Here is an 18,033-nt window from a genome sequence, read left to right on the forward strand (position 1 = left end):
TATAAAAAATTTTATTATATTTTAAATAACATTTACCTCTGATTCTATCAATGTTGTATCATCTGGTGTCGATGGTAATGGACAACCTGGACCATCTTCCAAGTCATCATCCTCATCATCTAAGATATCCTCTAGTGGATTGGGTAAACTATTCAAATCAAATGAATCACTATCATTGATTGACCAACGATGACGTTTTCTTAATACCATTTCATCTAAATCATGGAATATATCATCATCATCATTATCAGTTTCACCATCTCTACTAATATGATAAAATTGTTTTGTTGGACTTCTATTAGTTAATTTAAGATCAACTGGTATCGATGATTCATCATTTAAATTATTTTCTGTCCATGTATTTTTAATAACATTTAATGGTACGAATTCATTTTCGGAATCGGTGTCTATTATTTCAATACCGGATGATTTTAGTTCTTCCTTAGTTTTTATATCCAAATTTTTTGTAACTCCCATTTCTCCCGATAATAAATTCAATTGTTCAGCTGGATCTTTAATTATTTCATGTTTTTGTTTCGACGACATTTCAAAAATATTTTTAAATGATTTTTATTTCTAAGAAATTTGATTCTTAAAGTTTTCTTATTTACTTTGTTTAACTTATTTTGAAATTCAAAATTTTTTTAAGCTAATTTTAAAATCTGAAAGAAAAGAGAAATTAATAAAATAAGATTAATTTAAAGGGAAAGTGATGTTTTTTTTTGCTTAACTTTAATGGAACGTGAAGGTGTTTTTTTTTTAAATATTTTTATATTTTCTTTTTAAAATTTTGAGGAAACCTTTGTTCACTCACATTCCTCAGAATTTTTGACAAATATAGGCAGTAAACTTTATACAAATACATACCGATTGCTATATAGTTGAAATCAATTGAAAAAAGTTAAAATATTATTATGTATTAAATAATTAACTCAATTAATTTCACTTAAATAAATATTTAAAATCAGTGCTATATGCATATAAAATTAAAATGAAATTTTGTTCTTTATTTTTATAAGTATATAAAAATTTAGAGAAATAAGCATTAAAAATTTAACTATATACGTATTTTATTTATAATGTAGAAAAATTTGGCAAAAATTCATAAAATTTTCTAATTTTAATAAAAATTATTTTTATGATTTTTTATATGTAATCGCATATAATTTATAATTACATGAAGATGAATCAGTTAAGCACACTTCAAATACTTATGAAAAATGTTGGCATTATACACAACATAAACAATTAAATTACACCTTACATATTGACTGATATATTTCATACATTTAAATTTTGAAAACAGGAAGTATACGTTGCACGTCAATATTCATTCATATTCACAATATTGCATTTATTCTTATCAAAGTTTTGTATTTAAAAATTAATTCCTACAGTTTTAATTTAGTACTATAAAAAGTTTAATATTGTAAAAATATATAAAAGGAGAGTTCAACAATTTGTTTTATCAAACAAAGTAAATTGTTTGATTCAATTTAAGTAAGTACTTTGTTCGATTATATCAAAGAATAACAATATTAATGTATGTGGTATAATAAACCTAATTTGATTATTATTTTTTAATGTATTAACAACAACTTTAATTTATTAATTAGATAAACAATAAAATTAGACAAACGATTTTTATTAAATAACTATTATCGGCCAAATAAAACTCTATAGTTCCATATACGTATTCAGAACAATATATATAACAAGAACAACAAATACAAAAAGAAAAGTTAATATGTCTTAATCGGTTTTCAGAATTAAAATTAAATTATGTAAAATCATGTACTGCTTTATTTTATGTATAATACGAGTACATAATATAAATATAAAAGTTTGTTTTAAACAGTTAACTATTTTATACTAAACCAACTAGCCTGGTTCCTTCCTAAATACTCGTATTGGGTGAAATTATTATTACATACTAAAATAAAAAAGAAATATTATAGTTACATAAATCAAAATTAAACATGTATTTCATTTGATAAAAATTAAAAACAATAATAACACTGCATGCAAACAATTTGAATTCTAAAAAAGTTCATATATCAAACAATTCTATTTATAAATACACCACAGAAAAAAAATTTGCAGCATGTCAGAGTACATGGCGCATATAAATAAAATAAAGTTAGGTCAAACCAATGGTTTGTATTGTAGCACTTTTCCCTTCAACAAGTGAAAATTCTGCTTTTAAATACAGTCTATGTACCATAGCATTAAAATTATTTTCATTCATTTACGAAACTATTTCTAAGATTTTTGCAGTCTGAAATAAAGCAAAAAATTAATTTAAAGATGGATCAACATATTGTTCGATTTTAAGGGTTAATTGCGTGAGTTAAGAAAAATAATTATATTTTTTAATGTTATGGAATTTACCGTTAGCTTTTTGCGTTTATCGAAATTTGAAAAGGCTTGCGATTTCGGAAATATAAGGTGTCAAAAATTCAAATTTTACAAATTTCAAGAGACGATAACTTGAGAGGGGGTGGAGATGGAAAAAAATTTTCTTCAAAAGAAATGAACAATTTGTTAATGTCTAAAAGCTCCTAAAATTTCAAGCTGCTACAGGCTGGGGTCTAAAAGAAAAACGACATCAAAAATTTGGAAAAAAGGACTTTAGATAACGGTAAATTTGAACGGCCATTTTGTTTTTCTAAAGTTTAACTATAGTATACCGCGCTAGTTAAAAAATGTCATTTTTAGGGTTTTGGGGAGGTACAACTTCTAGAGGGGGGAGATAAGTAAAAATTTTGTTCTACGGAAATAAGTTTCTAGTGAAGATCTATGTACGTATTAAATTTCAGCTTTCTATCTTCAAGGGTGTAGAAGTTTTGTAAACAAAAAGTGTCCACGAACCGACGGACGGACGAACGGTGAAACTAATACGCAATTTTTTTCAAAAAATATTTGGAAAAGTGCTAAAAAAATATTTGTACTTACAGCATAAGTAAAATTCGTTGCTATTTTAGTAACACTAAGATAATTACGAGTATATTTTTATAAATAATTACGAGTGGGTTTTATATTTTAAAACGGAATAAGTTCACCGTACACCAACTCTTTAACACCCTGATCACTGTTTAAATATTTTATAGAATTTTTTAAGAAAATCATTTGGAATCAAATCCTGGAATCATTCATACCATGAAAAATCTATCATTTAATTTTATATTTTATACTTAGGATGTATTTTAGTATTAAATATTTGCCAATCCCTGAATGTAAAATTAACCTCTAATAACATATATAGCATTCTTTATAAAATCCCTTTAAAATTCTTAAAATGCTTTTAAAATATAAATATACATACATAAATTGATGTTTCTAAAGAAAGTTACATAACAAAAAAGAGGTAACAATTAATTAAAACCTCTACAATTATTTATTTACAATTCCGAGATATTCTTGATCAAGTTTTTATATAACTTACTTATTTTACTTAGAGTTTAGTTTATATTTTTATTTGCGTTGCATAATTTTTATGATTTCGAATCATTTTAAATGTGCTGGATTTATTTTGAAAATGTGTGCGTAAACACATATATTATTATGTAAGTCTAAAAATTCAAATTATTTCTACTCTTTATAAAAGAAAAAGCTTAATTACAAGCACTTATGTGACCTAATCAGTTTCCCAAATTTCTATTTTTATTTTCATATTTCTTTCACAAGTTCCAAAAAAAACGTGATCTAATTTCAATGATCAATGGTAAAGAAATTATAGTTAAAGCTTTTTTTTCTTCAGATTTTAAAATTTAATATTTGTATTTTGCCTCAGTATTCAAACATAGATGCGTAAGTATATTTAGTTTTTTTTCTCTACATATTCTCATTTTATTTATTATTTTTTTTTTATTTTACTATTTCTATCTATTTATTTATTTGCATAAGTATGGTATATATTTTATTCAAATTTAAGTTCATAAGCACTTTGGTATGAGAGATCAAAAAACAAACATAAATACAAACAGTACACAATAAAAACGCACAATTATAAGTATACAATATAGGTACAAGTAACAGCTAAGACTACATATGTAATTGTTGATACAGTATACGCTTCAAAAATTACTCTAATGTTAAAATATAAGTATGAGCGAAGACTAACAACGTCTAAGTACTTGCGTGCTTTTAATATATGTATATAAATTGATTATCTTTTCAGCAATACTTAAATTTTTTAATGCAAAAGATTATTGATATTTGTGTACATAAATAAAATATTAATTATATAATAATTATAAAATTTTAACTCTTAACAGACACATTCGAGATTCTTTTTGTTTTACTAAAATTGAACGTTAGTAAGCCATAAGACTTTAGCTAATGAGGATTTTACTGTTAATACACAAATTTGAATTTTTTTCACTAGCATAAATTTGAATTTTAATTAATACCCATTTTTAATTTATTTCACAGGTATTAGCTTGTACATATGTAAATAAATATAAGTTAAGCTTTCATTCCATTAATTAATTATATGTCACGTTTAAAACAAAAATTATTTTTTTGTGTAAAATATTGAAAATATAAAAACTCGTTATAGTTGCAATAATTTTAATCCTATTTAAATAAACTTTACATTTACATATAAGTATTTTGTGTTCCTATTTGAATTTTATGCCGAGTTAAAACACACCTAAACTAAAAATTAAACAAAATATAAAAAAGTTTTAAACTTTAATAAAAAAAATTTAAGAGGTCCAAAATTTTTGATCTAAAATTAATAATAAAAACTTAAGAATTTCAAATTTGTCATAATATTGGTACCATCGGCAGCATTAATTACTAATATATTTAATTCACATTCATAAAACAAGCATGCATTTGTAATACAAAATTTTAACCTAAACTAAAATTTTAAACTAAAATTTTCTTTTACTTCAATTTAAACTATGCAATATTTATTAATATATTTTAAAATGATAACAAATTACTAAGTTTCCGTAAACTTTATTAACCTTCATCTTATCAACAAAAACGCTATAACTACAATAAAATGAAAAGAGAAATAAATTTTTTTTAATTCGAAAGTTTGAATCAAGACAAAAATAAAAACGTATAAAAAAAACTGTAAAATAACTAATAAAAATGAGGCCATGAAATAAAAAAAAAATTGAAGTAATGTTAGATAATTTTGGAATTTTCAAATATTGTTATGCTTAAAAATTTTTATTTAAAATTACAGATAATCTGGAATAACTTTAAAACTAAACAGGATTTAGTAGTTATTAAAAAATTATTTATGAAACATCCGATTCTTTATTAAATATATAACAAATCACAATTGCTGCAATTTTAAAACCTATGGACTTGATTAATTTGATCTAATGAAAATTTTTAAAGATGAAAACAACAATTACGCTTGTCGATTCAAGATGAAATAAAGATGAAATTATAAATCCAAAAGCACTCCGGAAAGGAGAATCAAATCCATTGCTAGAAAATTTTCTATACACACATAAGTAATATCAAATTTATTTAACTCAATATTATAAATAAATAGAACGATACCAACTGAAACTTTATGCAAAACTATTATAAATAGTAAATAAAAACATACCATCAAACAAATAATTAAGTTCCCTATATATCCCCTGAGCCAACATATATGAAAATCATTTTGATTTAACAAATGCAAACTTGCGCCAATCACTTAAAAATAATTTACGTTTAAAATACTTATAAACTTTTTAAGCGATACGTAAGATATTTACTGTCAATATACTTTAATAGCTATTTACTATCAAAATAAAAACTAAAAAGCTTTTATGATATATAGCATTATATAGAAGCATATATATATATAATAAATAAAAGTATAGCATATCAAAAGCGTTTATAAATCTTATAGGTTAAACAATTATTATTATAAAAAATATTTATCTTGTTTTGTATCTTAAATAAATTGCGACAATCTTATATACTTTTATACAATTATATACCTATAATGTTTTTATTCAAATCGCGCAACAGATACTTAGATGTATATATATACATTTTTAACATACGTAATTTAAGAAATTCAATGGTTAAGTAGTATCACACTTAATATGATTCAACAATAACATAAAAGTTTATTAAAATAATTATGTAAGTTCAATGTCAAAAGAAATTACTTGGAGGATGGAACATCAAAAATACCTTAAATAAAATTTGCTACTAAAATACATATATTTATTCACAATTGGAATATGTATATGGAGCTATAAATATATACCGTTAGTTATAGTTGTTTCAAACTCTGGTATAATAGAAAGCAATTTAAAAAAAAAAAGTTTTCATATAACAAAGATTGCACAATTTTGTTTTGTTTTAGTAATTGTATACAACAATAAAAAAATAAAATAAATTATCCTACATATCTCAGTTAAATATTAAATTCTAAAATGAAATGTACCTATGCACTAAGCACGTTTCTAATTTATTCTAATTTAAACACTATAAAAATTTGGTGGGTATAATTTTCCATTATAGTTGAGGTTTTCTAAAATGTCTAACTAATTTTTCTTTGAAACATTGAAAGATTCAATAATTCTCGAGCAATACGTTTATTAGGAACAAGGACGGCATTCACATGTAACAATATAGGTATTTTGCCTTTTTTTGTTTTGAATTTGAATTTATTAATTTGATTTATTAATTCTAATACTTTTGTCAGCATCAGAAGTCACTATTACAAAGATATTAGGTAAATGGAACAGACCTATGTAAACTAAACTGATACGTCAATTTGATATATCTTCTTTATGTTCCTTAAATTCTAACATGTGTTATTTGGAATTTATTTTCGCCTACATAAGCAGTTACCTAGTTCAGATCAAATTTTTTCTACCGGATCAAACTAAAATTAAATTACTATTAAAATATATAAAAATGTTTTATAAGTTAATAACTATTGTACCTACTTCTTATGCTAAGCTTCCCAAAATACTATTTTCATTTGGTATCAGCGTTATTTTCTCTTGATATGGTAGATTATATGAAATACATACCAATTTAATATGAGATTTAGGGTCTTCTATATACTACCTTTAATAAATAAATTTCTTAGAAGCTATATACTCATATTTACATATGCAGAAACGAGTGCAGAAACAATTATTAAAACATAATTTTTAAGAGCAACGAAATATTTTTTTAACCTTTGTACCTACTACTCCTTTGAATATATTTGTGTACAAACATGCTCATAAGGCAGTCATCCCCAAAATAAATACAAATAATATGTGTTAGATCTACTCGTATATTATATTGGCATACATATTACCAAAATCAACGGATTGTGATGATAGAAAAAGGTTAAAAATTACAATATTCGTCATACAAGCGTAGATACATTTTCTATCCGTTACTTAGAATATTATTGCAATAAATATGCTCATAACAGGTTGGTAGGGAATTCCAAAGGATATTGACTCAAGTGCATGAACCTATAAGAACATGTACTTTATATTAATAGGCATGTCTATTTGCATATGTAAAAAGTAACTTGGTATACCTATGGCACCTACCTAAAGTGTAATTTTTTTGGCTTTAATGCCAAATTTGGTAACTAATTCAAAATTAGGATTTCTGACCAATTAATTTATATGTATGTACGTATTTTAGAAACCAAATAAAACCATTCAATGAAAGTTATTGCAATAGCAGACTCCGTAACCTCAACTAATGTATATTTGCATATGGCTACGTATACTTATACCACGGTTATGTGCTATACACGACGTAGTTAGTTGTGGTACATATTTATGTACAATTATGTACACCAGCATATACATTTACACATTTACATAGTTACATATATAAATTATTAGGTAAAATTTTTGCAATTAAAAAAATTTCCACTTTGATAAAGTAAAACAAATAGTTTTACAAAAAATTAAACCAAAAAAAGAAAATATTTTGGGTTCATAAAAATTTTTAACGTAAAGGCGTAGTGCAGTTTTTATTGCAAATTTTATTTTCTGAAAGAAAATTTACCAAGTAAATGCTTTCATTACATTGCATAATTTTAAAATGAATTAAATTAATAATTAAATTAGAAATAATTTCTACAATCAATTATACTCGAGCTTAATGGCTTTTACGTTTAATTAAATTTTATATTTAGCAAAAAATAACGAAATTCATTTTTTCACAATTACAGCAATGCCCTTAGATACTAGGTGCATTATAATTACTTTAATTAAAAATTCATTTCTTTTTTGAAATTATAAATACACTTACTTCAATAAAATATTTGTCAAAAGTTCATTAAATAATTATTAATTTATTTATTCTTCTTATAAAAAAAAACAACAATTTTTTCCTCTTTATTAGGTTAAATAATTTTTTTTTTTTTCTTTTTGTTCTTTTTCACTTTTAGTCGACATTAATTTTGAACAATAGTAGTTTAAATCCGCGACACTACTGTCACATTTTTTCTATGAAAAATAAAGAAAGTCAAAAAAATTAATTGTAATGACGATACTCGAAAATTTTTTATAGACGTCAAACTAAAATAATTGTCAAAAAAGAAATAAAAAATGGCAAATTAAAAACAATTCTGTACAAGTGAGAAACAGTGCTGTCGCTCTGTATGATTTTATGTATTAATAAAGTAATAACACAAATTAAAAAATCAGTACGATATAAAAGATTTATCTTACAAAAATGTGAATTCAAAAAGATGACTCAAATTTAACTATTATAAAACCGCAATTTAGTTTTTTGGAAAAATGAACGAAACGTAGATGAAAAATTAAAGTAATGAAACTGAGAGATATAACAATGGTACACCTTCAGTATAAAATATAAAATTTTGTTTTACTAATATTTATAACATTAAATTTTATTTTAATAGTATAGAAAAAATTTAAAGTTCGGATATATTTTACACTAGATGTCGTTAAGGTAGTCGTTCAGTTTTTTAACTTCAAAATTTTATGTAAGGTATTTAGGTTTGAGTCTTTAATAAACTTTAAAAACAATAATAAGTGATACTCGATTCTGAATTGTGGAATGTAGAAAGAAAACTATTTTCCTTGCAGTACTTTTTACTTCAATGTGCAAAGAGGACAAGCAGACGCACACAATATATTAACACATTTGCAAAGAAAGTAACAATTAAGACCGACGAATCAAACTTAAACCAAATCTTTATAAAATAAGAAACAAAAATGGATGGTAAACTATAAAACGGAGAATAAATTATTATATTATCAACTGTGATGTTATAGGACTAGTAAGCTTAACTATTACAGATTTTGTTAAAAATACTGACATTCATTAATATACAGTTATCGATGGTTTTCATGCAAAGCTAATGTAGGTAAATAAATTTTTATTTTGTTTTTTTCATTTCTTACTTTATGTTGGTATATTCGGTTATACATATTATGTAAAAATATTAATAAATGAGAATATTTTTTTGTTTCGGTTGTTTACAAAACAAATAGCAAAAATTACATTTTTACATTTTCCCAAGATAAAAAGAAAATTAATAATTTGAAATGTTTCATATCTTTAATCCAAGTCTTTAAGGCTAGTTAATTCTAAAATAATAAAAAGTAAAATAAGGATAAATAAATCAGAAATAGGATGATCTACAATCATTTATATCGTAATTTGATCTGATCTAATAATCATATGATTCTTATGATATGTATGATATGAAGCACTTGAGTGACAATAATATCAAACTTGGATATCCACTAAGAAATAGTAGTAGTTCCCAAGTGTATGAGCATGTACATATGTATATAATAATGAACGTCAAATTTCCAATATTTAAATTCATATTTCGAACAAAACAATTATTTATATTCCAACAAAAGCAACGTACTATATAAATATGTATGTATTAATGTTCTTTTTATGCACCTATAATTAAAAATTCCTACGTAATTATTATTTTTGTTATTATTAATATTAAAATATTGTTTTACCATTACGGCTACTGGTACTACTGTATAAAAGCCAAATTTTACAAACAATTTTTTCGTTCGTTTTTAAAAGCTTCATAGAATATTATTTTAATTTTTAAAAAACAAAATGTAATGATATAATTTTCAAAGAAAGTACATAATTTAAATAATTAATTTTATTTTATATTCATTTAGCTATATATATATATGTACGTATATACCTACAAAAATTTACTTTATAGAACGAATGTCTTATCCACTTGTAAATTTAATTCATTCACCTATTCGATTAGTTTCAATTACGAATCGTTTGTGATTAGTTCATTACGGAAACGGTTCAGCTGCACTCTAAATAATAATCTCAAAGAAGAATTAGAAAACTTAATGTTTATTTTGGAATAGAGCCTTTTTAAAACCATAAAATATTTTAAATATATATATACACAAATAAAATGTATTTATTAAAATTATTATATGATAAATATATTTATTTTTTTGAAACAAACAGCGGTAAGGAAATTTATTAGTGATTAATGTAATCATAATATAAAATATTAAAAATTATTAAAACACAAAATTAAAAACGAAAAAAAAAAAAACAAAAATTAATAGTAATTTTTAATTTTATATGAAAATATGAAGATCCACGGATGAATGATAAATTTTTAATGGGAAGTCCGATACCAGTTCTTATATTTATATTTTTATATTTAAAATTTGTTCTTGACTGGGGTCAAAAGTTTATGAAAGATCGTAAACCATTTGAAGTAGATAGATTGATAATTTTATACAATATTATTCAAATTGCTTGGAATTTAGAATTATTTATTAAGGTAAGTAGTTTTAAGTATAACTTATTTAAAATTGTTTTTATACTTAATGAATCGGTTGTATCTAAATTTTATATTATTTTAATATAATATAACCCAATAACACAAAATGGTTAAAATATGAAAAATATGCTAGATTTTTTGAATGTTGTTTAAGAATGTTCACTAGTAACGGGGTAAATTTTAAGAACGAAATACCAAATATATTATATAACCAATTTCTATACAAAGTTATACAAAATTATTACATTTACGAAGTAAGATTCCGAAATGTAATTTCACTAAGGTTCTATTGTTACCTCTTCTTTTTCTTGCAATTTTTCAAAAAAACTGTTTGTATAGGACTCTATATATTCTAATATAATTTTTAGTAAGAGGTACTAAGACGAAACAAAATTTTATATAGTTATTCGAATTTTAAACATTAAAATATAATTTAGATATTGCAACGCCCCATAATACAATTTTTTTTACATAAATTTATCTAATTTTACAAAAAATAATTTCTTTTCAATTTTTAAGGCTTTTAGGTATACATATGGACTTGGAGGATATAGTTTTACATGTCAACCAGTTGATACATCAACATCGGGTTCAGCAATGATAATTGCAGATGGTGTTCATTCATATGTTCTAATAAAATTTTTCGATTGTTTAGATACAGTATTTTTCGTTCTAAGGAAAAAAAATAAACAAATAACATTTTTACATGTTTATCATCATGCTGGAGTATTAGCTTTAGCCTGGTCAGCATGTAAAGTCTATCCAGGTATTTATATAAAATATTAATTTTAATATACGCACAATTCTAATTGAATTTAATAATATTTTTTGTTTTTACTTTTAAGGTGGTCAAACAGTTTTCACCGGATTTTTAAATACTTTCATTCACGTTATTATGTATTCATATTATTTATATGCTGTTTTAAATCCAAATGAAAAGAATATTTGGTGGAAGAAATATTTAACACAAATGCAAATTGTAAGCTCTCAATATTTCATTATGTAAATTATGTAAATTGTAATTTTTAAAAAATGAATAATGAGGTAAATTAAGGTAATTTTTAACCTGTAAATGGTTTTCATTTTCATTAATAATTAATTTATAATTTTGTTTATACATATGTAATATACAAAATGCAATATTTACGTTAATGTAAAATAGTTTACATAAATTTCTTAGGTTTATTATGATAAATAGTTTTTATTTCAGAGGTTTTAAAATTCCTCTATATACATTAAAAGTAGAAAACTAAAAAAATTGAGCTAAAAAAACAGTGTTTAAAATGTCTTCAGCAATTAGGGATGTCATAAGTTTTGCAATAGATTAATTTCATTGAATTTCATTTTACTTTAAATTTAAATTAAATAATGTTATTTTGATTTTATTTAATTAAATAAGCGAAGTGTATCTAATTGTAGTTTTACTTAAATTTTCAATTTAATAATAAAAGTTTTGGTTACTTATTAAAAGTAACCGAAATTCTCTTCCTTTTCTTCTATGAAAATGCACTCTTATACAATATAAACGGAAACAAGCTATAATTAGTGTTATATTAGAATATGTTCAAATAAAACCCAAGATTCAACAAAACCTTATTTTATCTATTCAAGCAGTTGAATTAAACTCTATAAATTAAACAGTTCTCATAAAACTAAATTATGTGAAAAGCTAGACTTGTAATAATTCCAGAGTACCAAAGGTTTTTTTAAAATTATTTTATTATATATAAAAAAACAATAATAAAATTCATATGTATTATATATTAAAGAATTAAATATATACATAAAGAGAACAAGACTTTCAGGTTATATATATGTATATATATAGATATTTTTAGGCTCCAAAATTATTGATTGATTTTTTATTCAGTAATCAAAATCATTTAAAATTCTTATAGGACTACCACATTTTTTTCCAAAGGTTAATTTTGTGATTTTATTATAATGTACATAAATTGTATAATTCTAGATTAAACACTAAAAAATTTGCATAAATATTTGTAAATGTAGTATTTATTTCATTTTTACTAAAAATAGTTTACGCATAATAGGTATGTGCTCAATTATTTGGTAGTGCGTATATGCTTTTATAGGGTGTAGTATAGAAAGGTCGAAAAATTTCGCTTCAACCAATATAATAAAAATTTTTCTTAAACAATGGAAATCAAATTTCTGAAATAAATATATTTGAAAATAATAGGAATCTTTTTCGTACATTATGTTTTCTAGCGTTCGACATTATAAAACTCTAAAACCTTTCGTTCAATTTTTGCTAACATCAATTTAATGATCACCATTATATAGTTTGAATTTTTAAATATTGCTATGCTTTGCATAATATTTGAAAATATTTTTAAGTTTATGTATTTGTTTTTTATTTGTTAAAAAGATCTAACAGCGTTATTATTCTTTAAAGAAAAAAGAGCGCTAATTTTCTAACACAGACTTACAATAAAGATTGATCGACAATACCATTTTATAAAAATAATTTCTATAACAATATTACAACGCTAGTACTGATTTTCAAAATATAGGATTTATAAACAAATGCTCCTTAATTCTTGATTTAAATTTAATACAATCAGACTAATGAAAGTAACTAAATTAATTGTAAAATAATTTATTAATTTTGTATTTTCTTTTTAGGTTCAATTCTTTTTAATATGTGCTTGTTTTACGGCATTAATAATAGTACCAGATTGCGGCTATCCAAAATGGGGAGCAATTTTTGTAGTTCCTCAAAATTTATTTTTGATGATAATGTTCACTGATTTTTATATTAAATCATATTATAGAAGAAAAACGAATTAATCCCAGTATTTTGATTAATTTATTAGCAACAAAATGTGTTTGTCCTAAAATGAAAGAAAAAACAAAATAAAGAAATTTTTAAAAAAACAATATTTTATTTTATTATCCTTATACAAATAATTTCAGAATTTTGAAATGAACACAGTATACTAAAGCTCAACGTTATACCTGTTTTGATTTTGTAACGTAATTGCCTTATTAATACTGTAATTTTAATAAAAACTTTGGATTTATTTTCAAAATTTAATTTACTTACTAAGTTTACGAGTATTAACAAATAATTTACTGTTAGCTCTTTTATTAATTTTTTAGTGTTACACAAAATTTCTTAGACTTGCGTAAAGCTGAATTTTCTGAAATGCTTGGTCTATTAACTTGCATGTCTAAGCTATATAACCTAGATATTTTTAATAAAAATAACCAAAAAAAAAATTTTATCTTTAATTATTTAAGCCCCTATTTTGAACCGGTTGCGATAGAGGCCTATTTTGTATTTTATGATGCATTTTTTCCTTACTAACAATGTGCTAGATGTTAGTATATGCCAACGCACCACTATATGGAATAATCTGTATTTTATAATTTTTTTTTCTTAAAAACAAACATAGACACTTGTTTTAAATGATTAGGCTTAGTTGGTTGAAGTCACTACCCTGTGAATCACTAGGCCGTCATTAAGCGTACGATTACTAATGACCCATATATCAAGAATATTATAGACTATATACCTATAGTCTATAATATTCTCATCAATTATAGCAGTGAAGTAAAATGGAAAGTTTAATTTGAAATATGAAAATTAATTAAAAATTTTTAATTTGAAATATTTTTACCGTTAATCGAAAATAGCTTTTATTACCTCTTCTAATTATGAACTTCATTTGCATTCTCACCAGTTTAATTTTCGAAAAAGAAATCATAGCATACCTAATAATATTATTGTCGTTTATGATATTTTTTTAACATCATCCTAAACTTCTGCAATTTTAAAACTTTTATTTTCCCAAAATGTTGAATAAAAATTAATCGTATTGAGAATTCCAAAATTATAAAAGCTATATTTATAATTAGTCTATGTGTTTGGAATTGATAAAAAATATTTCTAGAATATCCAAAATAAAAACTTGTAAATTTAGGAATATGTATACTTTAGCTCAATTATAAAAGTAAAGGAAACCTGAATTTAATTTTTAATTTCTTAGCAAAATCACTAAGAACTTATCGGAAATTAAACAACAAGATACCATTTCAAATTTGAATAATAAAAACTACAAAACACAAATTGTATAATTGATTATATTTATTTTATTTCGGCACATAAGGTATATAAGTAAAATAAATTATATTTTAAGTAGATAAGTAAGTATATAATAATTATACTTACACTATACCATCATAAACAAAATAATACACTTTCTTTGTAAAATTTTAACAAAAATTACTTAAAGAATAATATACGAAATGAGGGGTTAATGAAACCCAAAATATTATAATTTATGATCAGACAATATTTTTTCTTTTGGATGTATAAGACATGATCATGGTATACATTCAAACCAAATGAATTACATTTCAATTTTTTATAATCATAAAATGTTTTCAAAATTCTGTTTATTTGTTTTCTATTTGCTTAAAATGCTCTAGTCAGTGAAAAGTTCTTAATCAGATCGTTGTAAAATAAAATCCTTCTTTAATTTCATTTTTATTAAATTTTAAAAAATTGAAAGAAATTTTAATTAAACAAGATAATTAGATCGAGTAAAATGTGTAAAAGAAATTCATAAATAATAAAGCTATTGAAAAAAAATTTTCACAACATTTTAATAAAATTAATAAATGAAATAGTGAAAAAATTTGAAAAGCTTTAATTATAATTTTGAGTGAATTTTTTAAACGTATTTTTATTAATTGTTAAACAATCAATTTAAATTTGAGGTTCTATACCATAGATTTGAAAAAACTCAGATATAAAGGTTACCGATTTCTATATATGTATGTAAAATTGTAAGTACAAAATTTTATTATTTTTCACAATTTGCTAAATTTAATAGTTTTTGTGGCTCATAATAAACTTTTTAGAAGTTAGAAAATTTTGACTTCTAATTAAATTTTCGTATTTTTTATTTATCAAAGTAAAATATTTTCTCATTTTTAACTTTATACATATTCACAAAATTTTACAGTATATTCTTCTCCCAAAAGTATGCACAATTTTATTTATTACTTTTTGCGTTTTGTCCAATTTCTGTTTATTGTTATTTGCCTTAGTTTCTTTAGAAGAGGTAAGTGGACAAAAGGGTTAACTAACATTTTGACGAAAATCAAGCTTTTCTGATAGAACATCATTAAATTTCATATATTTTCAACTATGATTACTCTTATAACTAGAAATTTAATAGAAGACGAGATTGACAGTGAACATAGGAGATAAGTAATAATTTACAATTAAAAAATGTGTCACAATGCAAATGTAAGTTAACCCTTTTATCCACTTACCGCTTCTTGTACACAGATATATCTTTACCAACCTGTAATAATTGTACTTGAAAATGAATAAAGAATCAACTTGACATAACGAGTAAAAGTTTTCTTCCTCTTCCTCGTATGTTGTTCTTAACTCTTGCTTAATATGTAAGTATTACGTATTACGTTCCCAAAAAATTCGTAAACCAAAACCATCCGTTTGACCATTCATTCGTGTATTGATAATACTTCTGCAATATTTAAAATGTGGAAAAGTAAAATTTTGTACAAAAATGAATGCGAGAAACTTACTGTTTCAGCAAAAATGTTGAGCTAAGAGTCAATGGTTAACAAAAAAGGTTCCAGAAATGTTAATTTGTTGTTAAAATTTATTGCATCGAAACCGAACATTTACAGAAATATAACGATATCCTTCTTTTTCTACCGTTAAATAGCACAGAAAAGTGTTAATCTTTATCATATAGTACTTACTTTATTTTCCATAATAACTCAAGTTAAGCGTAAACCACAATGACCCTTTTTGAAACTAATTTTATTTTTTATTGCAATAAATTGAATTAAATCCGAAATTATTGAAAATTATTAGGAAATATTAAAGCTTCAAATACATAAATATTTTAACTTAATTTAAATTTTATAGATTACACTCATAGATAATAAACGCAGATCATTGTTTTTTACTTTGGAATTAATAAATAACAGGTTAAATATTTATGTTTTTAGACATTATAATCCAATATTTTAAAGAATCTAATTAAATGTATAGTTCCATTATTATGTTATTGCTTCTTTGAATTTTTGCCTTAAAAATATAGAGTGTGTGATGCAATTTTTTCGTTTCCTTTAATTCTTTTTATGTATTTCACCATATTGATTAATTACTCAAGATTTAGATGTTCTCGTAACTAAATGGTAGTGCTTTATCACAAATATTATGTGTCCTTTAATAAAAATTTTCTAAAATAAAATAATTTTTAATGTCTCATGATGAATGTTTAAAATAAAAAGTGACGTAAACAATCCGAGAAAATAATTGAATGAGCCCGGTAATTTTTAAATAAAAATACTTATTAAATTTAAATCTTAAATTATACGTACAAAATTAACATTTAAATTACCGATTATTTATAAAACCGACCTTCTCTATTGAATGAATAAATCTACACTATTACGACTAAAAATACGTCATGTTACTATGCTAGTTAGGAAGAAATCACCAAATAAATTTATTTATTTTGGAATTTAACATTAATTTTATAGATATTTTAAATACATTTATTTCAACTCTGTTTTCTGATTTAGATTGACTATATGTTGTATACCAGTGATTAAATTTCGATTCTCCAGAAATAATACAAAAACTTAACTAAAAAGAAACAAAATTATTATAAACATGTGTAGAATTTTAATTGATTTATTAAAAAAAATCAAAGAAGAGTGTGATTCAAACAAAATTCAAAAATCTTTTATTAAAAAATTTTTATCACTGATCTTAACCGAGCAAAACAATATGTTAATATATAATTGTATAAATATAAAAGCATATATCAGTATTTGTTCCTCTTCAAAAGTTTCTTTTCTGTTTAAAAGCAGGTTTTCTTTTTCTATGAATAAAGTTTATTGTCGTGTTATACAATTATATAATTGTATAGTCCAATTTGTAGAATTGTATACGAACTTTACGAATTTTATTTTAAGACGTGATTTGCCTAAGTATGAACGTTATGAATATTGTTAAGTAAAACCCAAGATTGATAATGATGTTTGAATTAAAAAGGTATAAGAAAAAAAGGATATTTTTAAAATAAAGGGTATTTTTTTCTACAATTTCTACAGTGAACAATTGAATTACAGTGAATAATTATAGATTTAGGTGTAATTTTGTCATTAAATTCCACAAGTGATTTTAATTTTAAAAGAATTTGTTATTTTATTATTGATATAAAAATTGAGGTTTATAAATTCATTATATAAAGTCTACC

The 18,033-nt window shown here is 23.0% G+C and overlaps 2 protein-coding genes across 4 annotated transcripts in view; one reads left to right on the forward strand and one right to left on the reverse strand.

The window, feature by feature from the left end:
• Positions 1 to 8,428, reverse strand: part of LOC129614342 (adiponectin receptor protein-like) — a 39,221-nt gene extending 30,793 nt beyond the window's left edge. For all 3 annotated transcript variants that reach the window (XR_008697375.1, XM_055528922.1, XM_055528910.1), the window contains exons 1-2: positions 8,245 to 8,428; positions 37 to 662 (exon numbers count right to left, since the gene is read on the reverse strand). Coding sequence is in view for 2 of the 3 variants with exons in the window: in XM_055528922.1 (XP_055384897.1) it covers positions 37 to 546 (510 nt within the window). In the remaining variant the exon portion in view is untranslated. The remainder of the gene's footprint in view (positions 1 to 36; positions 663 to 8,244) is intronic.
• Positions 8,429 to 10,355: 1,927 nt separating this feature from the next.
• Positions 10,356 to 13,567, forward strand: LOC129607631 (elongation of very long chain fatty acids protein 7-like). Its single transcript, XM_055518738.1, has 5 exons — positions 10,356 to 10,433; positions 10,566 to 10,756; positions 11,276 to 11,522; positions 11,602 to 11,735; positions 13,403 to 13,567. Exons 1-5 carry the CDS (start codon positions 10,376 to 10,378, stop codon positions 13,565 to 13,567), a joined length of 795 nt encoding a protein of 264 aa, XP_055374713.1. The 5' UTR covers positions 10,356 to 10,375.
• Positions 13,568 to 18,033: the final 4,466 nt, after the last annotated feature.

The sequence above is a fragment of the Condylostylus longicornis genome, unplaced genomic scaffold, assembly GCF_029603195.1.
Source record: "Condylostylus longicornis isolate FDR11 unplaced genomic scaffold, ASM2960319v2 ptg000004l, whole genome shotgun sequence".
NCBI classification, from domain to species: Eukaryota; Metazoa; Arthropoda; class Insecta; order Diptera; family Dolichopodidae; genus Condylostylus; species Condylostylus longicornis.